The 25,414-nt window shown below is 43.7% G+C and overlaps 1 protein-coding gene across 12 annotated transcripts in view; it reads left to right on the top strand.

Annotated features, from left to right (window-relative positions):
- Nucleotides 1-25,414, top strand: part of LOC122402691 — a 67,971-nt gene that overhangs the window by 15,203 nt on the left and 27,354 nt on the right. For 11 of the 12 annotated variants that reach the window (XR_006259548.1, XR_006259547.1, XM_043405686.1 and 8 more), the window contains 9 exons: nt 1,925-2,175; nt 2,476-2,620; nt 2,739-2,951; nt 3,074-3,256; nt 3,348-3,545; nt 3,650-3,786; nt 3,911-4,247; nt 4,418-4,702; nt 4,953-25,405. Coding sequence is in view for 10 of the 12 variants with exons in the window: in XM_043405686.1 (XP_043261621.1) it covers nt 1,925-2,175; nt 2,476-2,620; nt 2,739-2,951; nt 3,074-3,256; nt 3,348-3,545; nt 3,650-3,786; nt 3,911-4,247; nt 4,418-4,702; nt 4,953-25,405 (22,202 nt within the window). In the remaining 2 variants the exon portion in view is untranslated. The remainder of the gene's footprint in view (nt 1-1,924; nt 2,176-2,475; nt 2,621-2,738; nt 2,952-3,073; nt 3,257-3,347; nt 3,546-3,649; nt 3,787-3,910; nt 4,248-4,417; nt 4,703-4,952; nt 25,406-25,414) is intronic. The other variant, XM_043405691.1, reaches the window with a different exon arrangement.

Genomic DNA, 25,414 nt, shown 5'->3' with positions numbered 1-25,414 from the left:
ATAATATAATAATACTGCGTAAGAAACACTGCTTCTATTCTCGCGTTTGCCTAACACCGTGAACGATAACGTACTCGGGGTCACTTTGCCCCGAGAAACAAACTTGTTGCTACGCACGATCACTGAATCTACCGGCCGCATTGCGCGCGGCCAACAAATTGCCTGGAAAGAAAACAGCTGAAAAGAAAGGGACAGGAGATAAGAAACACAACAAGCACATCTGTGCTTTGCCTATCGATTTTCTTTTTTCTTCTTACTAGAGCTCGACAACGAAAACACTGCTTTACTTAGTACTGTTGTATACATAGTTTGTCCCGTACAAGATCAATGCCACGAAGGCGAAATATTCTCAATCAATGAGAATTTCAACGATAAAATATTATCTACGAAAATAATTACGTACAAGTAATTATTCAATTTATAAATATTATATCACTAAATTTCATAGTTAGAGTTGTAAGCATGATTATGTTTACTTCATCGAATGTGAGAATATCCGATAATTTTTATAAATATTCCGAAATTTGCAAAAATTAAAGTTCGTTAAATATTTATGCTTTAATAGCATATTCCAACTACGTGGTTTCTACGTTTTCTTAAACTTGCATCGAAATATATATGCAAATTGCAATTACAACAATTCATAAAGAGATATAAACGATCAATTAAATAAATAACACTCGGAAATATTAAATCGCGATCAGAATACAGTTAAATATAAACTATTCCAATCTACCGACGCCATTTCTGTATACTTCGATAGATATCGAAGTGGATAAAAAGTTTGTCAAAGATTTTCATAATTTATCTTAACAATGGCCGATTATAAAATTATTATCATGCTTGCAAGGAATAACGTAATAAATAGATAAAAATATATAAATATTGATTATTTAGATTGTTATATTGATATATTGATTGTTTAGAAGTTACCAATATTCCCTCCAAAATTTGTCGACTCGTCTGCCATCTGTTATGGCGTCGTTTACGCGCCAATGAAATTTTCCATGGCGTCGAATTTCAATCAGAGACTGCAACAGAAATGAAATACAAATTAAATCATAATTAAACAATAGTTGATAATAATGAAGAAATATTAAAAGGTTAGAAAGACGTATGTACCTCGTTGGTCGCGAAACGTCGACACGTCTTGACAGGTTCCAACAAGCCTTATTATTTCTTAATTTCGAATTCCAATAAGAGACTGCAACAGAAACGAAATAACGATGCATTAAAGTACGCAAACGATTATTAGAATTAAGTAATGATTAAATCGAGACCGTATTACAAGAGATCGTAAGTAGTAATACGCGAGTAGTAATAGTGGAAGGATAAACAGGTTAGAAATACGCACCTCGGTCGCGAAACGCCGATACGTCTTAACACGTCCTGCTATGTTTATTTTCAAAGTACGAATGATGGCCGTCCGCTGTGCTCGGCAACGCTCGCGAATTAGGCGGCGGGGTGGGGGAAGCTCCGAAGTCTCGCGAAGCTTGTATTACGAACCCGACGGATGCCGCGGATAGAAACCGCGGATAGACTGATCTTAGCAAATTATTTACAACTTTAACTAGTCAAGGAATCGCGAATAATTCGTACTTTTCAACTGGTATGCATTTACACGCACTAGCTGCTGCCTATCACACTAATTCAGTGAGTTTCTCAACTGACCGTTATCCATTAGAAGAGGTCGCTAAAATCAGCTCCGAATTTTCAGGTCGGTATGGCAGTCAGATTCGCCCACGAAAGTCCATAGGCATACGTCTTGCATATTTTTTATAAAAACATATGTCACATATATTTATTAAGGGGACCTGATATTTTTCAATATAAGAATGTTGAATAAATATTTTTTTCGAGTATTTTAAAGCAGTCATTGTGCAAATAGATTTCACACCGTTTAACTTTTCTTGTTGTTCCACAGTCCCAAAAGCCTACAAGCGGCCAGAATTCGTCGAAGAACTTCGTGCTCTGCTGACAGAGACTGGTACGGTGTCTTTAGAATGCAAAGTGGTCGGTGTACCTACCCCGGTGTTGAGATGGTTCAAAGACGACAAAGAGATCAAGGCTGGCGACGTCTTCGCTCTAACTGCCAATCCTGATGACCCAACCTCCCTTGGCATTTATACGTGTGAGGCGGTAAATTGTATGGGTGTCGCTTATTCCTCTTCCAAAGTGAGTACTCCTATGAAATACCTCCGTTTTAACATTTCTCTCGAGCAATGTAGGAGAAAAAAAAGATCAGTCTTCGGTTAAAAAATAAGAGAAAGTGAAGTAAATCATTGAATTAAAAATTATTATTGGCAATACATATGTATAAAAATATTTTAAGTAGCAACAGACATTTCTTTTTATTCAAATAAATCTGAAATCTTCAAATTTTTTTTGACAACCACGGAAATACGGAAATCGGCCATATATTTTGAGAACACGAATTAAATTAAGGTAACTATAATGAAATATTTGACTTGATAGGTGCATGTGGTTGGAAAGGGGAGCAGAGAAGGTTCTCTGAAGCCAGCGGATTCTTTGAAACCCTCTGGTCCTCTTCCTGTTTTCAAACGAATTCTGCAGGACGAATGCTGCAGAATCGGGGACACCCTTCGACTTTCTTGTCAAGGTACTCGATATTAAACGCGATCTACATGACCGATTCATCTCGACCGATAGGGTCAAAGTTTAATCACTAAATTTTTGGATAAAAATTTATTTATAATTTGAAAAATTTGTCATAACAGTTCATGTACCACCATGGCCGAAAGCTATTACATGGTACAACAAAGAAGGACTCATCGAGCTCAGCGACAAGTACCACGTGATGGAAGATGGTCTCGGTAGATACTCCATAGAAGTACATCCGGTCGAAGCCATGGATGAGGGCGAATGGAAGTGCGTCGCGACCAGTGCAGAAGATATGAAGCAATTTAGTACTTGCTACGTTGCAATGTCCAGTGAGTTCAACACGAGAAATTATTTTTTTACACATTAATAGATTGAAAACTTAAAAATTCTTAAAAGTTGAAATTGTACAATTTAACATACGATCACGTCGTATTTTGATTGATTGTTTCAGTTCCAAAGAATTACAGAAAACCACGTTTCATGGAAAGCTTGAAAGCTGTCCTGACGGAAGAAGGATTAGTGTCCTTCGAATGCAAGGTCGTAGGATTTCCGACGCCTCTGTTGAGGTGGTTTAAAGACGGCCAGGAATTGAAGCCAGGAGATGTTTATCAGTTAACTGGGACCAACTCTCTGGGTACCGTATCAGTGACAATTTTTAATTTTCTTTCAAACGTCGCACAGTGGTGCCGTTTCCCGAAAATGTAGACGTTCGTTTCTATTACCAGGTTCCTATTGCTGTATCGCGAGAAACTGCATGGGAGAAGCGAAAAGCACAGCCGAATTAACGATCGAAGATATTCAAAATCAACTGAACGAAGAAGAACGCCTGCAACTGTTGAGCACGAATCAACCGCCCACGTTCATCAAGAGCCTCAGGAGCTGCGAGGCGAGAATCAACGAAGATTTTCAATTTACGGTACAAGGTACGCCCCATCGATATTTATTTTTCAATCATTCCATTTCCTGCTCTTCCTCTAACCGTACTACTAATACTATATATACATAAATAAATTAATAAATTTTGCAGTTAGTATTGCCCCAGAGCCAAGTCTCTCTTGGTACAGGGACGACGTGCAGGTGGCAGAGAATGAGAAATATCAAATTGCCAAAGAAAATCTTGGTACGTGTCATCTTGACGTGCGAAGACTCGAATTCGTCGATCAAGTAAGTAAAACAAAAATCATCTCTTTTAAGACGGTTTGATACTAGTCTCACTCAAAGCCCTTGTTAGTCATACTAATGTTGTTCCTTTTTTGTTCCTAATTTGTTCAACATTTTGGTTATTTAGGCCGAATGGAAGTGCGTGGCTTCCAACGATTTTGGTCACAGCGTCACTTCCTGTTTCCTTAAATTAATCATTCCCAAGCACTTCAAGAAACCGAAGTTTCTCGAAAGTTTGCGAGCTATACTGTCGGAGGAGGGGGCGGTGAATTTGGAGTGCAAAGTGATCGGTGTCCCGCAACCGATTCTCAAGTGGTACAAGGACGGTGTGGAACTGAAGCCTGGAGACATACACAGAATCATTTCAGGACAAGATGGCACTTGTTGCCTTGGAACGTATACTTGCGAGGCTACCAACTGCATGGGGACCGTCAGTAGTTCTGCATCTCTTCTGGGCTTTGAAGGTAACCGACAAATTCATAAGTTGAACATTTCTATTCCTTCCAACTGGGTGGATTTCCCTTGGAAACAGTATAAATATCTGCTGGTGTCGAATTTCACCTTCCTAAAATTCGTTGAACATGAAACGAACCAACGTTCAACGACAATTGTGAAACTTATTTCCTCGTTTCAGATAAAATCCCCGTCCGCAAAGAAGCGAAGGAAGTTCAATCGCCAAACGGCCACGAACTCGCGAGGAACTTGTCGCTTTCGACGATACACGAAGAAAGAACGTCCCAATTGTACGATACACCACAAACGGATCATTCCGTCACGTTGGACGATCGAGGAGAAGTGTCTTTCAGTTTTGATGGTAAGGAGGTTTCCGTCAGCCTGTACGAAACGCCTGATCTCACCGAGGAGGAAGCCCTTCAGATCGTCGAAATGTATGCCGATCAACTATCCGAACACGTAACAGGTACGTAGCAACTGTCCTCGAATGAATTATTATCATCATTAACTGTGCAATCTCTTTTCATACGATTTTTAAACACGTTTCATTTACTTAAATACAGAGACATTTTTACGATTTTAGATAGTCTCTTTTTTTCACGTTCTTTTTACACAGTAGGCATCCGCCGTATAAAATGTAACCTAGGTATAACAAAGCTAAGAAAATATAGAGGGTGTTCGACCACCCAAATGTTGGAAATGAAACGTTTCCGTAGAGCACAACGTGATCGAGCTGCCGCCAATGAGATTCGTCAAGGAGACATCCACCTCTGGGAACCTGTTGATGGAAGCAGTGGTGATAGACGTGTCTCCGGATTACTTCGTCAGTGCGGAGGACGGTGATGATCTTCGAACCGAGGCTGACTTTGAGGACGTTTCGATAATGGACGACATCACGCGGGTATTTTCCTCCCCGGAACACGACTCTCGTAGTTCTCTGAAGAGATCGGCCATGTACAGTTTGGACGAGGACGAGAAGCCACCGATCAGGCCACCAAGGAAGAAGTCGAGCTCTTCGTCGAAAAGCGAAGAAAAGAGTTTGAAAATGGAGTCGGAGAGTTTCCACAGCGCTCAGAAAGACGAAAGATTCTCCCCGGTCTCACCGATATCTCCAGTCTCGTCGCTGAAACAGGACGACAGCGACACGTTCGCCGACGCTTTGTCCTCCGCGAGGTTGTCCATGTCGGAGAATCAAGTTCACAAACTGTACGAAAACGTTCAAGAGCGAAAACGCAGCCTGAGCGGAGAGAAGACGACCGGTTCGAGCATAGACGACGGAATTGGCGGGGATTCCTCGTTCGATTCCGTGACCGGTGCCCCGAAGAAGAAGAGACATCGAAGGAAGAAGCACAAGAAGGAGAAGGGTAGCTCGGAGGAATCGTCGATCGGAAGCGAGATCGACGGGAAGCGACGAAGAAGCGGATCCGGCAGCGCCAAGACGGAAATGCATCAGCGCATAGAGTCGATAAACAAGACCGAGGAACCGTACATCGAGGATGTGGCGGACAAATCGTCCGAGAAGAGGCAGTCCGAGAAATCCTCGGAGAAATCGTTATCGAAAAGCACCAAGGAAAGACTCTTGGACAACACGAAGAACTTGAAGAGCCCTGTGCTGACGATTCGAGACACTCTGGTTGACTTGGATAGTCTGAGCTTTAAGCTGAACGCTCAGAGCGAGGAAGAATGCAAGACTATAATCACGGAGAATATCATTAAACCGATCCAATCTCTCTGCGAAGAGGTGTCCTCCATAGAGTCGAAAGCTCTGAAAAACGCTGGCGACCGATCGCTGCTTCAAACGGTTCGAGTTAGTTTGCTGGAGACCATCGGAGGCCCGACGGAGGAGCTTCTACGCGGCATGGAATTGATAGAGCGACAGGAAAGCGTCAAAGCACGCAAAACGGACGTAATCGGCATCTTGGAGAGTCTCACGGACCCTGTCGACGAGATACTCGTGGGAATTACCAAAATAGAGCACGAACTCACCGGCCGAGCGAAAGGAGAAAAACCGATCGTTCTGATCAGAATGATGTCCGCGGTTTCGAAGCTCGAGGAGACGGTCAGGAACGTTCTCGCGACAGACAAAACAGCCTCGCGACTGAGTTCAAGCTTCGAGGAGATCCTCGCCACGCTGGACTTCTTCTTGAACGACATTTCGGTGGATCCAGCCAAAGGAACGATAGAAACTGTGGACACCGTGGTGGTCGAGTCCCTCTCGAAATCTGTCGAAGACATGGCGAGGGCTTTAACTTATTCCTCAAAGACCGAGACCGTGGAGAAAATCGTGGAAGAAATTCTGCCTTCTACGCGCGAGCTGAAAGCAAAATTGGACACCTTGAAGACTGCTCTGGAGACGTACAAGTCGAAAGGCATTCTATCGGAGCATCGTACCAAGTTGATCGAGTCTCTGCAAGAATCGGTTGGACGAGCCGTGGAAGAGATTCGAAGAATGAAAGAATCCAAGCCGGACATTTTGCGAGAGGCAAGACTTACTCTCGAAGAGGCTCTGAAATCGTACGAGAATATCTCTGGTACTCTCGATCCTCGACTGTCCAGTATTTTCGATCGAGTCGACGAGATGCACCGACGATTGAGAACCTCTCAGAAGAAGGAGATCTGTATCGAGTCGTTGGCAAGCCTCGAAGGTCCTCTCTACTCCCTTCAGTGTGCTCTGAGTTCGGTTTCTATAGCCGAAAATTCAAAGACGGTCTTGCAGCTCTTGGAACCGTCGATCTCTCAGCTGAAATCGACCATCTCGAGCCTGGATGAGAGTTCCTTGCAACCTGTGCTGGAGACTTTGCGCAGCATTGAGAAGACTGTTAGCGGAACTGTCGATGAATACGAGGAGACTATGTCCACGAGATCGACGCAAGAGGAGCCTCAAAGCTTGATAGACAGAATCCTGGATCCTCTGATCGACGTTCAGTCGGCTCTAAGCTCTGCGCTCGAGAACGCAGAGGACGTTGACTCTGTCGCGAACGGAGCAACCAGCCCTCAAAAGCTGCTCGCGACCTCGGAAGTGACTGGTTGCCTCGTGGAGCTCAGACAATGCGTGTCGGACGTTGCTCGAATAGCGATGACGCTCAGAGAGGACGAAACCTTGAACAGTTTGATAGATTTGAAGGAACCGTTGATGGATTTGCACGTCGCTCTGGCATCCGAGGAAAGAGTGGTCATTGAGCTTCCAGTGATACGGAAAATATATCTCCCGGTGGAGAAAATGAAGGTGCTGGTGTCGAAAGTGCTCCGCCAGTGTCGAGAAGAGGAAAGAATAGAGTCGGTGAAGGATGTGTGGAAAACCTTGGAAGAAATCGAGGATCAACTGCCAAAGACTGTGGTTCGTCTGGTGGCGATCGACGAGGCGCAGAAGCATTTCTTGGAGAGTCTGAACGTCGACCAGAATCTCAGCAACGTCCATTTTGCTCTGTCCTCGGCTCTCGAGCGACACGAGAAGAGTTTCCCTTCGTACGCATCGGATTTGACGAGCTGCGTCGAGGAACTGAGACAGAGCATCGGTTCCTCCGCAGTGGCCATCGCAAACTTACGGAATCCAGAGGACCAGGAAATTATAGATCAGATCTGTCGGTTAAAAGAGACTCTGCTGAGCTTGCAAAGGATCCTGCTGACCCAGGAACACGAGCCCGAAGAGGAGCAGATCCTGAAGGACTTGATCGGTCCCATCGAGAGCCTCAAGTCTCTGGTGCAGAGCATCGTCGAGAGCGACGCTGTAGCGAACGCGACGCTTCCGGTTCTCGAGTTGTTGGAGGAAATAGAGAAGGACACGCCGTTGATCGCGAAGGAGGCCTCCAAGATGAAGGTCCGACGAGACTCGAAGACACAGAAAGAAACGAGGAAGCAAAAGTTGGCCTCGTTCGCTCTGGCGGATCGAATCAGTCGATCTCTGGATCCTATGAAGCACTGGCTCTCGACTACATCCGAAGACAGCCTCAAAGACGAGGAGGAGTCCGGTTTGAGCTCCACCGTGGACGACTTGAAGAGAGACGTGAACAAACTTGCCATCGAGACCTCGTACTCCGAACCTCCCAGCGACGAGAATCTGATAGAAGCCTTGGTGGATCTTCGAGAGCCGCTGACCAGACTCAGAAACGCCATGTCGCTCTACCACGAACCGGCAGACCTGTCCACCTTGGAAGGCCTCGGTCGACCGATGAAGTATCTTCTTCGAACCATCATGGACGTTCTGAGAGATCACGCCGAGGAGGAGTCGCTCAGACCAATTATAGACATCGTCGAGGAGATCGAGAATCAAATACCCATCTCTATAAAAGAAGCCCTCTACAGAAAAGAGCTCAAGGAAGTGGTGAAATCGTTGTCCCTCGAGGAGAAGGAACTCCTGGCTACAGCCTCTCAGGAAACTGTTCAGGACGAGAGTATTCCGCGAGATGGGAAAGAGGAAACCACCGTGCCTCCTGAGACGCAATACAGCGACTCGTTGATCGAACAAACGACCGTCGAGGAGAGCTCGCAGAGGACCGATCAGATGATCACGCAGATAGAGGAATTGCAGAAGAAAAAAGGGGAGACTGGAAGAGTCAAGAACAAGGAAGACGCTATGGAGCTGGTCGTTTCTCTGGCAAGGACGCTAGAAACCGTGGAGATCGATGTCACTGGGATTCTGGAGGACTTTGAAGAGCCCACAGCAGGAAACACTATGCTGCCAACCTCGATACTAGCCAATTCTCTCGAACAACTTGGAAGAACAGTCTCCTCGTTCCGTGTGACGACCACAGGTTACGGGAAATCGGTAGACTCTTACGAAGAGATGGTTTCTCGAGTCTCTTCTCAGCTAGGGAACCTCCTGGAGCCTCTAACTAACCTACAAGAAACTCTTCTAGAGACGCACCAACACGGTGCTCGAGAACTCTTGATCCTAAATCATCTGACGCAGCCATTGAACGCGATCGAAAAGGAAATTAGAGAGAAAGTTGATCTCGAGGCAAGCTCCGAGCCCGTTCTTCGCGTTATTGCCGACATCAAAGACAGGATTCCAGTGGTCGTGAAGGACATAAATTCAAGACAAGAGATTCTGGGATGTCTTCGTGAGATTTTCAAGCCTTTGGAGCAGATTCAAGAACGCATGAGGATCATTCAAGCCCAGCCCGAGGTTACTCTCGAAACTGACGTGGCTAAGATTCTAGTGAACCCTTTGGATATTCTGTTGAACACGATCAACCTCGCTTCCCACGAACTTCAACTTCTGGATCGACGAAGAGCAACCATCGTGGAGGTTCGAACTCTCGTCGAACCGTTGGTGGAGTTTCTCAGTTGTCTGTCGGTGGTGCAAAGCAGTCGACGGAGCTTGGTTCCCGAGGCAGCGTTGCTGGACGAGAGGAGAAGCGTTATTTTAAGAGCAGTCGAAGGCCTTCAGAGACAAACTTGCATCATTCTCGAGAGAATATCGAATCTAGAGGGGGCGTCCATGTTCGAAGAACCGTTGAGTTCACTGAGGAACGCGATCGTCTCTGTTCAGAAGCAAATTGGCAAAACCGACTACTCGCGCAGATCCACCACCGGGGATCTCGCTTTTCACTATGAACTCTCGACGTCGTTGGAAGATCTGAAGAGCAGCATCAAACGTTTGGAAGAAAACATAGACGGGACGGTGCACGAAACGATTTCGAAGTCATTGGGCGCGTTGCAGAAGCAAATATCACTCTCGCGAACGCACTTCATCGAAACGAACGATCAATCCGTCGACGAAGAAGCCATCGTCGAAGGTTTCCTCTATCCGACCAATCAGCTTCGGTCAGCGTTGAATTCGATCAAAGAGAAACTAGATCGGAAAATAATAACTTCGGTTTCGACGGAAACGGTGACGCTTCTTCGGTCTCTGGCCAACTCGACCTCCCAATTGGCTTCTTCCTTCTCCACGCGTCGAATGCATCTGATTCGCGAAGGCGCCTCCGAAGGCTCGTCGTTCGTAGAGACGCTATCCGCCGTTGTGGACGTTCTACAGAGCGTCAAGGATTCCATAACGGAGATAGAAAACGAGATAGTAGGAGAGCAATCCGAAGAAACGACAGGCCAAGAAACTAAACAGCAGAATCTACCGATCACCATCACGCAGATCGAAACTATCGTCGACGAAGTCATCGAAGTGTCCAAAGAAGAAATGGAGAGTCTGCTTATTATCGAAGAAATATCGCGTCAAGGTAAAACAGACGATGGAAAGTCCTTGGAGAAAGTGGAAGATGGAATTGTGGTTAAACAAACTGAAACAGAAATGTCTAAAGTAGAAGAAAATGCAAAAGTTTTGTTCGAAAGGTCGGAAGATTCAGCAGGAACAAAGAAAGAAGTAGAAGCTCAATCTGTAAAGGCAGAAGAAGTAACGAAGCAAGAAGAGAAAATCGAGACTCTGAAAGAAGAAATAGAAAAAACAGTAGAACGAGAAGAAAGTGTAAAAGTTTCGTCTGAAATGTTGGAAGATTCAGCAGGAACAAAGAAAGAAGTAGAAGCTGAATCTGTAAAGGCAGAAGAAGTAACGAAGCAAGAAGAGAAAATCGAGACTCTGAAAGAAGAAATAGAAAAAACAGTAGAACGAGAAGAAAGTGTAAAAGTTTCGTCTGAAATGTTGGGAGATTCAACAGGAACAAAGAAAGAAGTAGAAGCTCGATCTGTAAAGGCAGAAGAAGTAACGAAGCAAGAAGAGAAAATCGAGACAGTAGAACGAGAGGAAAGTGTAGTTTTATCTGAAATGTTGGAAGATTCAGCAGAAACAAAAAAAGAAGTAGAAGTTCAATTTGAAAAGGCAGAAGAAGAGAAAATTGAGGTACTGAAAGAAGAAATAGAAAAAACAGTACGACGAGAAGAAGATGTAAAAGTTTCGTCCGAAAGAGTAGAAGAGGCGATAGAAAAAGAACAAGCCGAAGGAACGAGTCAAACTGTAATCTCTAAAAAGATAGAAGAAGTAATAAGAGACGAAGAAAAAGTAGAAGCGTTAAAAAAAGAAGAAAGTGAGAAGGTTGAAGAACTAGTAAGAAAAGAAGAGAAAGCGTTGGAAGAAGCAGCAAAACAAAAAAAAAAGGAAGAAGAAAGAAGTAAAGAAATTAAAATTAGGAAAATAGTATCGTCTGTTGATACGATACAACAGCCCCTCAAAGAATTAACCAATCTGATGTACTTGGCCCTGGAGCAGCCTCTTCCCTCTAAATCCGAAGAAGAGAAACGAAAACTTCGAGAAGTAACTGCATTGATACAAATACTTAACGACTTGAGAGCCACGAGCGCGTCGATTCGAATCGCTGTGCAGCCCTCGTCGATCCCTGAGCTGGAAGAACAATTCCTCCGCGTAATAGATACTTTAATAAACGTCGAACAAGCTACGGAAATGCTTCTTTCTTTGTCTCAAAAAGAACTGACTCCTGCGCAAAAAGAAAACGTAATGGTTTCGGTGCAAATTCTTTTAGCGCCTTTGGAAATGCTGCAACATGATTTCTTCACCGTTCAACGGACCGCTGAATCTACCTCGGAATTTTATATGCTCTCCGAGAGCATGCTACATTTTACTCAAACGATATCCGAGCTCATAAGCGTGATACGTAGAACAGCGGAATTGAAACAAATGAAGATGGCGGAAGAAATGAAAGTAGCCAAGACGAAAGAAGAAAGTCAAGACATCGAAGAAACTACTGCCAAGCCGCTGGAAGAACTTATAGAAGCTATAATGGTGTCTCAAGAACACGTGAAACGCGACGACGCGTCTCCTTTCGGCTCGATTTCGCCCGCTGAATTAACAGAACAACAGAGATTGATCAACGAAGAGGAAATTAAGTTGCAAACAAACCTCGTGGAGAAGATAGTGAGTCCCATTCAAAATTTGCGAGAACTAGTCGCGAAGATCGAGCTGCAGGAAATGGAAGAAACCGAAGCGGTGGATCTACCAACGAGGAAGACAGCTTCTGTCATTCTAAACACCATCATCCACCCTTTGGAAGAATTAGAACAGTCGTTGAACATCTCAGCCGAACAGCAAATTGACGATACTCGAGAAATTCTTGAGGAGACGAGCAGAAACATTTCGCCATTACAGTCGCTGCCAGTCAGAACTGTTCTCGAGGAATTGAGAAAGTCCATTGCCACTATTCAGGAAGAAGTGATACTCGAAGCGATCGAGAAGACACCCCAATCACAAGCTAGAGCGTTGATCGCAAAAGAAGTCCAAAAGTCGCTGGAAGATCTTAAGTTTTCGGTCGGCGCCATGCAAAAGATCGCTGCCCTAGAGACTGAACGGACAGAGGAACTTTCAGACGCGGAGAGAACATCGGTGATAGAGACATTTGTCAAATCGGTCAACGAATTGGGAGCTAAATGTTTCGCCATTGCTAGCCCTCCGCCGGAAATAGAAATGGAACCAGTCTCGATTCACAAACAACAATTAGAAGAAGTGATTCAAATATTGCATGCTTCAACGTCAGAAATTGCAACGCAGATGACCGAAGATATTCAAGCATCCGATCAAACAACTAACGACCTGGTAGAAACATTGAAACCTCTGGTAGAACCACTCGAGAAATTGGAACAGTTGCTCTGCACGACGGTCCAACAAGTCAGCGAGACAAAGATCGAATCGACAGAGGAAATCAAACAAGACAGTACTTCTGATAACAAATTAAATCTTACTCCAGTCTTGGAAGAATTAGAAAAATCGATCGCGGTGATCGAGGAACAGATGTCATTGGAACCAAGCAAAATTGAATTGTCCACCATGAAAATTGAACCTTCTATTGCTGAAGTTATTCAAAGCCCGTTAGAAGAGTTGAAATGTTCAGTTGCAACTTTACAAAAACTTGAAACCGAAGAAGCAGAGAAACTAACGAACGAAGACAAGAACACAGCTTTGAACGCTGTTGCTAAATGTGTGAAAGAAATAGGAAAGATATGCTCAGTAGCAGCTAGTCGACAGAAAATTGAAGTGAGTCTTGCTCCAAAAGCTCAAGTTGCTGAACTTAAAGAAGTTCTTGAAACAATTTCTAGTCCGATTCAAATTTTACGCGAAACTGTCTCTGAGGTTGAACAGCAGAAAACCGAGGAAACTAAAGCTATAGACTCTACAGCTCAAAATGTGGTTGAATCTTTGAAACCTCTAGTTCATCCTTTGGAAGAACTTCAACAATTATTATCCACAACAGTTCAGGCAGCCAGCGAAACAAGTGAAGAAATGAAAATATCTAGCCCATCAGAAGAGAAATTAACTCTCACCCCTGTTTTAGAAAAATTACAGAGGTCAATTGCAGTAATCGAAGAGCAGGTAGCTTTGCAACCAAAGAAGGCAGAGGTTTCCAGTGTAAAAGCTGAAGCTTCTGTCGCTGAAGCAATTGACCATCCATTGGAAGAATTAAAATCTTCCATAGCAACTTTGCAAAAATTAGAAACAGAGGAAGTAGCTGGCACAGACAAGACCATAGCTTTAAAAGCTGTTGCTAAATCTGTGGAAGAAATAGGAAAAGTATGTTCAGCAATAGCAACTCAACAGAAAGTTGAAGTAAGTGTTGCTCCGCAAGCTCAAGTCGCTGAACTCAAAGAAGTTCTTGAAACAATTTCCAGTCCGATTCAAATTTTGCGCGAAACAGTGTCAGAGATTGAACAGCAGACTACTGCGGAGGCTAAAAGTTTAGACACTTCGGCTCAAAACGTAACTGAAACTTTAAAACCTCTTGTCCAACCTCTCGAAGAGCTCCAACAAGTATTGTACACAACAGTTGAACAATTCAGTGAAGCCAAGATAGAAACAACCGAAGAAATGAAAGTTTTTGTGCCATCCGAAGAAAAATTGACTCTCACACCAATCCTAGAAAAACTGCAAACAACAATTGCAGTAATCCAGGGACAGGTATTGTTGCAAAAGCAGAAAGCAGTAACGTGGAGTACAGAAGTTGAACCCGTCTTTGTTGACGCTATTGAAGGTCCACTAGATGAGTTCAAATCCGCTGTAGCAGCTTTGCAAAAACTTGAAACAGAAGAAACAAAGGAACTAACGAGCGAAAATAAAACAACAGCCTTAAAAGCTGTTGCTAAATCGGTGGAAGAAATGGGAAAAGTATGTTTAGCAATAGCAACTCAACAGAAAATTGAAGGGAGTCATGCTCCGAAACCTCAAGTTGCTGAACTCAAAGAAGTTCTTGAAACAATTTCCAGTCCGATTCAAGTTTTACGCGAGACAGTGTCAGAGATTGAACAACAGAGTACTGAGGTAGCTAAAGTATTAGATTCTGAAGCTGAACATGTGGTTGAAACTTTGAAACCTCTGGTCCAACCTTTGGAAGAACTTCAACAATTATTGTCCTCAACAGTTCAGGCAGCCAGTGAAACAAGTGAAGAAATGAAAGTATCTAGCCCATCAGAAGAGAAATTGACTCTCACCCCTGTTTTAGAAAAATTACAGAGGTCAATTGCAGTAATCGAAGAGCAGGTTGCCTTGCAACCAAAGAAGGCAGAGGTTTCCAGTGTAAAAGCTGAAGCTTCTGTTGCTGAAGCAATTGACCATCCATTAGAGGAATTAAAATCTTCAATAGCAACTTTGCAACAATTAGAAACAGAGGAAGTATCTAGCACAGACAAGACCATAGCTTTAAAAGCTGTTGCTAAATGTGTGAAAGAAATAGGAAAGATATGCTCAGTAGCAGCTAGTCAACAGAAAGTTGAAGCAAGTGTTGCTCCGCAAGCTCAAGTTGCTGAACTGAAGGAAGTTCTTGAAACAATTTCCAGTCCGATTCAAGTTTTGCGCGAAACAGTGACGGAGATTGAACAACAGAGTACTGAGGTAGCTAAAGTGTTAGATTCTGAAGCTGAACATGTGGTTGAAACTTTGAAACCTCTGGTCCAACCTTTGGAAGAACTTCAACAATTATTGTCCTCAACAGTTCAGGCAGCCAGTGAAACAAGTGAAGAAATGAAAGTATCTAGCCCATCAGAAGAAAAATTGACTCTCACTCCTGTCCTGGAAAAGTTACAGAGGTCAATTGCAGTAATCGAAGAGCAGGTTGCTTTGCAACCAAAGAAGGCAGAGGTTTCCAGTGTAAAAGCTGAAGCTTCTGTTGCTGAAGCAATTGACCATCCATTAGAGGAATTAAAATCTTCAATAGCAACTTTGCAAAAATTAGAAACAGAGGAAGTATCTAGCACAGACAAGACCATAGCTTTAAAAGCTGTTGCTAAATGTGTGAAAGAAATAGGAAAGATATGCTCAGTAGCAGCTAGTCAACAGAAAGTTGAAGCAAGTGTTGCTCCGCAAGCTCAAGTTGCTGAACTGAAGGAAGTTCTTGAAACAATTTCCAGTCCGATTCAAGTTTTACGCGAGACAGTGTCAGAGATTGAACAACAGAGTACTGAGGTAGCTAAAGTATTAGATTCTGAAGCTGAACATGTGGTTGAAACTTTGAAACCTCTGGTCCAACCTTTGGAAGAACTTCAACAATTATTGTCCTCAACAGTTCAGGCAGCCAGTGAAACAAGTGAAGAAATGAAAGTATCTAGCCCATCAGAAGAAAAATTGACTCTCACTCCTGTCCTGGAAAAGTTACAGAGGTCAATTGCAGTAATCGAAGAGCAGGTTGCCTTGCAACCAAAGAAGGCAGAGGTTTCCAGTGTAAAAGCTGAAGCTTCTGTTGCTGAAGCAATTGACCATCCATTAGAGGAATTAAAATCTTCAATAGCAACTTTGCAACAATTAGAAACAGAGGAAGTATCTAGCACAGACAAGACCATAGCTTTAAAAGCTGTTGCTAAATGTGTGAAAGAAATAGGAAAGATATGCTCAGTAGCAGCTAGTCAACAGAAAGTTGAAGCAAGTGTTGCTCCGCAAGCTCAAGTTGCTGAACTGAAGGAAGTTCTTGAAACAATTTCCAGTCCGATTCAAGTTTTGCGCGAAACAGTGACGGAGATTGAACAACAGAGTACTGAGGTAGCTAAAGTGTTAGATTCTGAAGCTGAACATGTGGTTGAAACTTTGAAACCTCTGGTCCAACCTTTGGAAGAACTTCAACAATTATTGTCCTCAACAGTTCAGGCAGCCAGTGAAACAAGTGAAGAAATGAAAGTATCTAGCCCATCAGAAGAAAAATTGACTCTCACTCCTGTCCTGGAAAAGTTACAGAGGTCAATTGCAGTAATCGAAGAGCAGGTTGCCTTGCAACCAAAGAAGGCAGAGGTTTCCAGTGTAAAAGCTGAAGCTTCTGTTGCTGAAGCAATTGACCATCCATTAGAGGAATTAAAATCTTCAATAGCAACTTTGCAAAAATTAGAAACAGAGGAAGTAGCTGGCACAGACAAGACCATAGCTTTAAAAGCTGTTGCTAAATGTGTGAAAGAAATAGGAAAGATATGCTCAGTAGCAGCTAGTCAACAGAAAGTTGAAGCAAGTGTTGCTCCGCAAGCTCAAGTTGCTGAACTGAAGGAAGTTCTTGAAATAATTTCCAGTCCAGTTCAAGTATTACGGGAGACTGTCTCTAAAATCGAAGACCAAAAACTCCAAGAAGCTGAAAATTTAGATTCACATAAGGCAATGGAGATTGCAACTATACTAAACACCTTGGTTCAACCTATGGAACAATTAGAGAGATCTTTGTCCGTGGCTGTTGAGCAAACGAGCACCGATAAAGAAGAATGCTTCGCTGATATGAAAGACGTACAAGCTTTTTCGAAACTGAACGTCGAACCTATTCTCCAGGAATTGCAAAAATCGGTGGCAGTGGTTCAAGAACAAGTGTCTTTGGAACCAACGAGTGAAAAATCAAGTACCAAAGTGGAAGGTTATTTAGCAAACGCTTTAGAGGAACCATTAGAGCAGTTGAAGTCCTCGATAGCAGCTGTCCAAGAAGTAATGTGTGTCGAATCTACTGAAATCACGGACAAGACGGATACAGAGAAAGTCTCGATTCTAAAAGCGTTTGCGAAGTCCGTAGAAGAAGTCGGAGAACGATGCTTGATGGTAGTTACCGAACAAAAGGCTGAGACGAAGATGCTTCCCGAAAAACTGGATGAATCGCAGGTAGAAGTTTTAAAAATGGTGATCAAACCGCTTGAAACATTGAGAGAATCTATCAATAAGATAGAAGAAGGAAAATTGTTGAATGCATCGAAAGTTGATAAAACAGAAAATGCATTGATGGTTCTTGTAGAACCATTGCAGAAGCTGGAGACGACGTTATCTTCAACCGTCCAACAAGCTGTTTCGACGAAAGTCGAGAAAACTGAAGAAACGACGGTTCCATCGTCTGAAAAATTGAATATCCAGCCTGTTGTCGAAGAGCTTCAGAAATGCGTCGCTACGGTTCAAGAACAGGTGAAATTGCAAACTGTAACAGCAGATTCGAGCGCTAAAGCGTTGATGCAAGCCGCAGAAAAATCATTGAATGACCTGAGTAGTTCACTCGCGATTGTTCAAAGCGTTGTCCAATCTACGGAACAAGAGAAACTGAGTACAGAAAAAGTGACGACTTTGGAACACTTGGCTGAATCGGTTCAAGAATTCGAGCAGAAGTGTAAAGTTGTGGTCGAAGAGGAGAAACTTGATGCTGAGGTTCTCCAGGCTATAGTCGAGCCCGTTCAGACGTTGCGCAAAACTATTATGGAAACGCAAGAAGAATTAAAACTGACTCAGCTGATACATCCTCTAGAAAAATTAGAGAAATCTTTGACAACTGCTGAGGAAGTAAAAGACGCGTGTTTGCAAGCCACGGTTCTCCAGCCAATTTTGGAAGAATTTAAAGAAACCATTGCTACTGTCCAAGAGCAATTAAAATCAAGGAACGTCGAATCGGAAGCTATTCAGAATATTTTGGAAGCATTCGAACAATCAAAATCAACAGTCACAGCTGCTCAACAAGCAGTTACACCAGAGTACCAAACTAAAGAAATGAAGGCTGAGAAGATAACAGCGTTAAAAGCTTTTGTGAAATCGATGGAGCTGTTGAAAGAACGTTGCTCGGTTCTCGTCAGTAGCCAAAAGAGAACCGTGGACGCGCAGATTCTTCAGCGGATCAGCGAAACTGTTCACGTTTTGCGCGAATCGCTGTCTCAGATCGAGGAAGAAAATATGCAAGAAGTCAGAGAATCCAAAATACCAAAAGACACGAAATTGAATGTTCTCAGTAAGCCCTTGAACGTGCTGGAACAAGCTTTGCTGACGGCTGTCGAAGAAGCTACAAAGGAACTAAAACATGGTGAAATTTCAGTAGAAAAATTGGACTTTGAACCAGTGCTTGTAGAATTGCAGAACTCGTTGACAATAATTGAGCAACGCGCGAACGAAATTGAAGAACTTCCTTCGATGAAAGCTGCTGCAAAGCCTTTGGAAGCTTTAAAGCTGTCGATAGAAGCTGTTCAAGAAATTACTCGAGAAGATAAGACGACAGCTATCGACGAAGCGTCGCGTTTGGAAGCGTTTGCGCGATCGGTGGAAGAAACTGGAAGAGAACTGTTGGCTGTAGCCAAGCACCAGAAAGCTACAATGCAGAAGAAAGCAACCGAAAACTTTGCAAAATCCGTAATCAGACCGATAAATGAGCTGCAAGGTACCATTCTAGAAATGACAGAAGCTACGGTTTTCTCGAGTATGGTGCAACCGTTGCACCAGTTGGAAGAAACGTTCCTGTCGGCTGAACAGACCTCCTTGTCCGTTCCAACGTTGCAAAAACTACCGATCAAGTCCGCGTTGCAAGAACTCAACAACCAAGTGACAAAGATTCAGGAGCAACTGGGTTTGGCTAAGCAGACGGTGAGTTTGACCGGAACCACCGAGGATCTAAATGCTGTGAAGAACATTGAAAGATCTCTGGGTGATTTGAGGACGTCTCTAGCGGTGGTGCAGCAACTGACAGCGATAGAAACGCCTGGACAACAAGTGTTGGACATCGAGAACGTGTCCGCGTTGCAAGCATTTGGCAAAGCCATAGACGAGTTCAAGAAACACTGCTCTGTCCTCGTATCGAAACCCAAAGCAATTGCAGCGATTACTGGCAAAGCAGACACCATCGTTATCCCCAGGAAACTTTTGCAGGAAACGATCTCCACGATAGAAGAGTTCAAAGTTCAGGAAGCAGGGGTTCTCGAGACACCTGAGAGGAGCATTTCCGTGAGTCCCCTATTGACAGTGCTGATCCCGTCTCTGGAGCAGCTAGAGCGAACTTTGGTCGGGGCGGTGCAAGGCGGCGAACACGTGCTCGAGGAACACCTGGAACAGAACCTGGTGTCTTTCGAGAGGAACAATCTGAGGCCCATACTCGAAGAGTTCCAGAGATCGATCGCCACGATCCAAGAACACGCAATTCTCGATGAAAGCGTGCAGAGCTTGTCCGAGGCAACGGACGCTTCTCATCTGAAGACAATGGCGCAAACGTTGGCGGACCTGAGGACTTCCGTGGCGGCTGTTCAGCAGATCGTCGAGAGTCCAGCCCAGATCACCGAACTCAAACCTGACGATAGCGTGTCCGTGTTCGAGACGTTCGCGAAATCGCTTCACGATTTGGTGGAGCGCGTGGCGACCATCGATCATCAGCAAATAGCGATCGAGCCTGCCGCTGACACCATCTCCGAGGACGCCTCGTCGTTGAAAACCTGGGCAGACGTTCTGGACGAGCCAAACGTTAGAATCACGGAGCCTTTGATCGTCGATCAGGGCACCATAGAATCGCCCACTGAAATTGCTATATCGATTTCCGAGGAAGAAGCTCAGATGTTGAAGGGATTGGCCAAGCCTCTCAGCGAGCTGCGCGAATGCTTGGCTCTGGTCGTCGAAGAGCGAAAATCCATGGACGCGAACGAAATGGCGGTCGCGTTGTCCGAAAAAGAGGACCTCTCGATGCTGAAAGCAATGGCTGAACCGTTGTTGGAGCTGAAAAACGCAGCTGCGTCCGTTATTCTCGAGCAAATCGCCTTCGAGTCCGCCAAAGAGAAGACATTTGTCGCCGAAGAGAAAATCGAGACCACCTTGAACCCGTTGATCGAGTCTCTGGAGGAACTCTGCAGATCCATCGCGCTGATCCAGGATCACATGATCGTCGAATCCGCGGAGGACCGACCAACGGATCAAGTCTCCTTACTGACAGCTCTAGCGGAACCCTTGATCACGCTTCAGAGGAGCATCTCTGTTCTCGAGGAGCGAGTCATGTCGCCGGATGTCGAACCACTGCCCGAAGAATCGACCAATTGGATCACCGAATGCTTGTCAATTCCATTGCAGGAGATAGAGACGTCCATCGCGGAGATTCGTGAATGCGTCGTGATCGAAGCTGCAGCCGCAGATCAGAGGATCGACACGCCAGACTGGTCGGTGATCGAGAAACTGGTGGAACCAGTCCAACTTATAAAATCGACTATCGTTCGCATGGAACAAACTGATAAACCAGCAACCGAGTACGAAACAGTGAGAACGTTGCTGCAACCTCTTTCGGATGTGCACGAAAGCTTCTTGGCGCTCAAAGACAAGACAGATTTAAGCATAGACGAGGAGGAAGCTAGCATCGACGCCATAGTAGACTCCTTGTCGAATCTTGAAAAATGTATAACCAGTATCGAAGAACGATCTGCTGACAGAGGAGGTTCCAGCACAGAAACAATTATCGAAGCGTTAGCTGAACCTCTGGTGCAATTGAAAGAATCCATTATGACCGTGGAAGAATCTTCAACCGTGTATTTGGAGAACCTGGAATTGCCTTTGAGGAATCTGCAGACAACTTTGGAGAGTATCGTGGCTCGTGAACATGATCAAAACCGAGAAAAGGAAACGGCTGTATCGCCGGAAGAAGTTTCGAGACTCTCGACAAGAATTCTGAACTCTGTCAAGGAAATAAATGATTCCATCGAATCTATTGACCGCAAGATAGACAGCTACAAAGATCTGTTGGGTATCGAAATTCAAATTGAAAACGAAGCTTTGAAAACACTGACGTCGCCGCTGAGAGGACTCGAGCAAGGAATTCGATTTATAATGGAAAATAGGATGTTCGAGGGATCGACGATGAATTCTCTTGGGAAACTACGGCAGGCTATCGCTACCATTTGTCACCAATCGGATGACAAACCATCCGCAGAGCCAGCGTATTCAAACACTGTCGACATCGTGAGTGTATTGAGAAGATTGCTGCCCAGTTTGCACGAATTAGAAGTGTCTGTTGCAACAGTCGAAACACTATGGAGCCAGAATCTAAGTGGAGAAGGATTGCAACAGCTGGAAACACCCATATCGAATTTGATGAACACGATTAACGTCTTACGCGACGAGATATCGAGGATGGATGTGGTATGGATAATGGACGAAGATAAGAAAATGAAAGAAGAAAAAATTAAAAAACAAGAAGAAGAAAGGTCGAAGAGGGAAGCAGAAGAGCGTAAGAAGGAAGAAGAAGAATCTGAGAAGCTAAAACAAGAGGAAGAGGAGCAACAGCGTAAAAAGGAAGAAGAAGCGGAAAAGCTGAAACGCGTAGAAGAGGAAGAGAAACGCAGAAAAGACGACGAGGCTAAGAAACTGAAGCTGGAAGAGGAGGAGCGTAAGAAAAGGGAGGAAGAAGAAGCTAGAAAACTAAAAGAAGAAGAAGACCGAAAGGAAACGGAAAAGTTAAAGGAAGAGCAAGAGCGCAAGAAGAAGGAGGAAGAGGAAAAACTTAAACAGGAGGAAGAGTCGCGTAAAAAAGAAGAGGCTAAGAAACAAAAAGAGGAACTGGAAGCACGCAAGAAAGAAGAAGAAGCTAGAAAACTGAAAGAAGAAGAGGATCAAAAGCAAAAAGAGGAAGCTGAGAAGCTAAAAGCAGAACAAGAGCGCAAAAAGAAAGAAGAAGAGGACAAGATAAAACTGGAAGAAGAAGTACGCAAGAAAGAAGAAGAGGCTAGAAAACTGAAAGAAGAGGAAGATCAAAAGCAAAAAGAGGAAGCTGAGAAGCTAAAAGCAGAACAAGAGCGCAAAAAGAAAGAAGAAGAGGACAAGATAAAACTGGAAGAAGAAGTACGCAAGAAAGAAGAAGAGGCTAGAAAACTGAAAGAAGAGGAAGATCAAAAGCAACAAGAGGAAGCTGAGAAGCTAAAAGCAGAACAAGAGCGCAAAAAGAAAGAAGAAGAGGACAAGATAAAACTGGAAGAAGAAGTACGCAAGAAAGAAGAAGAGGCTAGGAAACTGAAAGAAGAAGAAGAACAAAGGCAAAAAGAGGAAGCTGAGAAGCTAAAAGCAGAACAGGAGCGCAAAAAGAAAGAAGAAGAGGCTAGGAAACTGAAAGAAGAAGAAGAACAAAGGCAAAAACAGGAAGCTGAGAAGCTAAAAGCAGAACAAGAGCGCAAGAAGAAGGAAGAAGCGGATAAACTTAAACAGGAAGAAGAGTCACGTAAAAAAGAAGATGAGGCTAGAAAACTGAAAGAGGAACAGGACCAGAAACTGAAGCAGGAAGAAGAAACACGCAAGAAAGAAGAAGAGGCTAGGAAAGAAAAGGAAGAGCAGGACCGAAAGCAAAAAGAGGAAGCTGAAAAATTAAAACTGGAAGAAGAAACACGAAGAAAGGAGGAAGAGGTTAGGAAACAAAAAGAAGAAGAACAACAGAAACGTAAAAAGGAAGAGGAAGCTGAAATACTAAAACAGGAAGAAGAAGCACGCAAGAAGGAGGAAGAGGCTAGGAAAGTAAAGGAACAAGAAGATCGAAAACAAAAGGAACTGGAGGAGAAGTTAAAAGAAGAGCAAGAAAAACTTAAACAGAAGGAAGAGTCACGTAAAAAAGAAGAGGCTAAGAAACAACAAGAGGAAGAAGCCCAGAAACTAAAGCAGGAAGAAGAAACACGCAAGAAAGAAGAAGAGGCTAAGAAAGAAAAGGAAGAGCAGGACCGAAAGCAGAAAGAAGAAGCAGAGAAATTAAAGGAAGAACAGGCACGTTTGAAAAAAGAAGAAGAAGATCGAAAACAAAAAGAGGAAGCTGAGAAGTTAAAGGAAGAACAAGAGCGTATGAAGAAAGAAAACGAAAGGTTAAAACAAAAAGAAGAAGCACGTAAGAAGGTCGAAGAGGCAAAGAAACAACAAGAAGAACAAGAACGCAAGGAGAAAGAGGAAGCTGAAAAACTGAAACAGGAAAAAGAAGCACGCAAAAAGGAAGAAGCGGCTAAAAAACAAAAAGAAGAAGAGGATCGAAAGCAGAAAGAAAAAGAGGAAGCTGAAAAAGTGAAACAGGAAGAAGCACGCAAAAAGGAGGAAGTAGCTAAAAAGCAAAAAGAAGAAGAAGATCGAAAGCAGAAAGAAGAGCAGGAACGCAAGAAGAAAGAGGAAGCTGAAAAGCTAAAACTGGAAGAAGAAGCACGCAAAAAGGAGGAAGTAGCTAAAAAGCAAAAAGAAGAAGAAGAACTCAAAAAAAAAGAAGAAGCTGAGAAACTGAAACAGGAAGAAGCGGCTAAAAAACAAAAAGAAGAGGAAGAACGCAAGAAGAACGAGGAAGCTGAAAAAATAAAACAGGAAGAAGCACGCAAAAAGGAGGAAGTAGCTAAGAAGCAAAAAGAAGAAGAAGAACGCAAGAAAAAAGAGGAGGCTGAAAAAGTAAAACAGGAAGAAGCGGCTAAAAAACAAAAAGAAGAGGAAGACCGAAAGCAGAAAGAAGAACAAGAACGCAAAAAGAAGGAAGAAACAAAAAAACTGAAAGAAGAAGAAGCCCGGAAGCAAGAGGAGGAGGCTAAAAGACTAAAAGAAGAACAAGATCGAAAGAAGAAGGAAGAGGTTAGGAAAAAGGAGGAAGAAGACTCGCGTAAGAAGGAAGAAGAGTCTAGAAAATTAAGAGAAGAAGAAGAAAGGAAGATGAAATTAAAGCATGAGGAAGAAGAACGCAGGAAAGCTGAAGAAGAAGAGAAACTGAAACAAGTGAAAGAGAAATTGCAGAAAGCTGAGTCGGATACTTTGAAACAAAAGGCTGAGGAATTGCAAATGAGGAAAGACAAGCGGAAATTGCAACAAGAAGAGGAGGAACGTAAGGAGAAGGAGGAAATTGAGAAACGGAAGCAAGAACAAGAGCAAAGGAAGAAAGAAAGAGAGGAACGCACGAAGAAAGAGGAAGAAGAACGAAATAAACGAGAGGAAGAGGAACGAAAACGGAAAGAGGAAAGAGCAAGATTAAGAAAGGAAGAAGAGGATCGTAGAAAAGCTGAGAACGAAGAAAGGCTGAGAAAGGAGCAGGAGAAAGAAGAACAAAGACGAGAAGAGAGCAAGCGTCGCAGAGTGGAACAAGAGAAACAGATCAGACAGGAAGCTGAAAAGATAAGAAAAGCTGAGGAAGAACGATTGAAAAACGAGGAGGAAATTCGAGAGCGCAGAAGGAAAGAGCGAGAATTGAGGAGACGAGAAGAGGAAGAAAAAATGCTGAGAGAAGAAGCGGAAAGGACAAAGTGGGAAGAAGAACGCAGAAGGAGGAGAAACGAAGCCGAACGACAATGGAAGGAAGACGAAGAGGCTATGAGAAGAAAGGAAACTGAACGTCTAGAAAGGAGGAGGGCCAAAGACCGTCAAAATAAAGAAGAAACAGAACGTTTGAGAAGGGAGGATGAAGAGAGGAGGCATCAAAGAGACGCGGACAGGCAAATGAGGAGAGAAGAAGCGGCCAAAGCGTTGAAGGAAGAAGAAGAACGCTTGAGAAGACGACAGGAAGATGAGACGTCTAGACTTCGAAGGCGAAGACAAGAGCAAATGAGGGACGACAGTTGGTCTCGAATGCGACAGACCGAGTCTGATCAACTGTTGAGAAAAATGACGGAAGACACGCTCAGAATTGGACGACCCACCTCCACGGGTATCTCCTCCGACGTAGAGTTTTGGAGAGACAGACGTGATAAATCTTACCGATACGATTCTGGCTTCGAGTCTGCTCTATCCAGTACTTCCAGGTCGTACAGTTGGAGAGATTCTTTGACGACTTTGACCAAAAGGAGAATCGACGATTTCCTCGATTATAAATTGAAAGATACTTCGATCGACAGATATTACTTCGACGCTGGCTCGTACTATCGAAGAAGAAGAAAAAGGGACGACCAAATTACTCGAGCGAGATCGATCAGTTTATTAAAATATGACGATTACTCGACCGGCGATAGCGACACGACTATTACAGCTGCCAGTTCTACGAGACTATCACGGTACAGCAGACCACAGACGACGTCTCGAACCGACCTCGATTTTTATCTACCTCCTATTAAAAGCGAGGTAACGTTT

Source organism: Colletes gigas, unplaced genomic scaffold (assembly GCF_013123115.1).
Source record: "Colletes gigas isolate AHSC1104 unplaced genomic scaffold, ASM1312311v1 Colletes_gigas_Sc00038, whole genome shotgun sequence".
NCBI classification, from domain to species: Eukaryota; Metazoa; Arthropoda; class Insecta; order Hymenoptera; family Colletidae; genus Colletes; species Colletes gigas.
The sequence above is the reverse complement of the archived record's forward strand: the minus strand, read 5'-3'. Positions and strand labels throughout refer to the sequence as shown.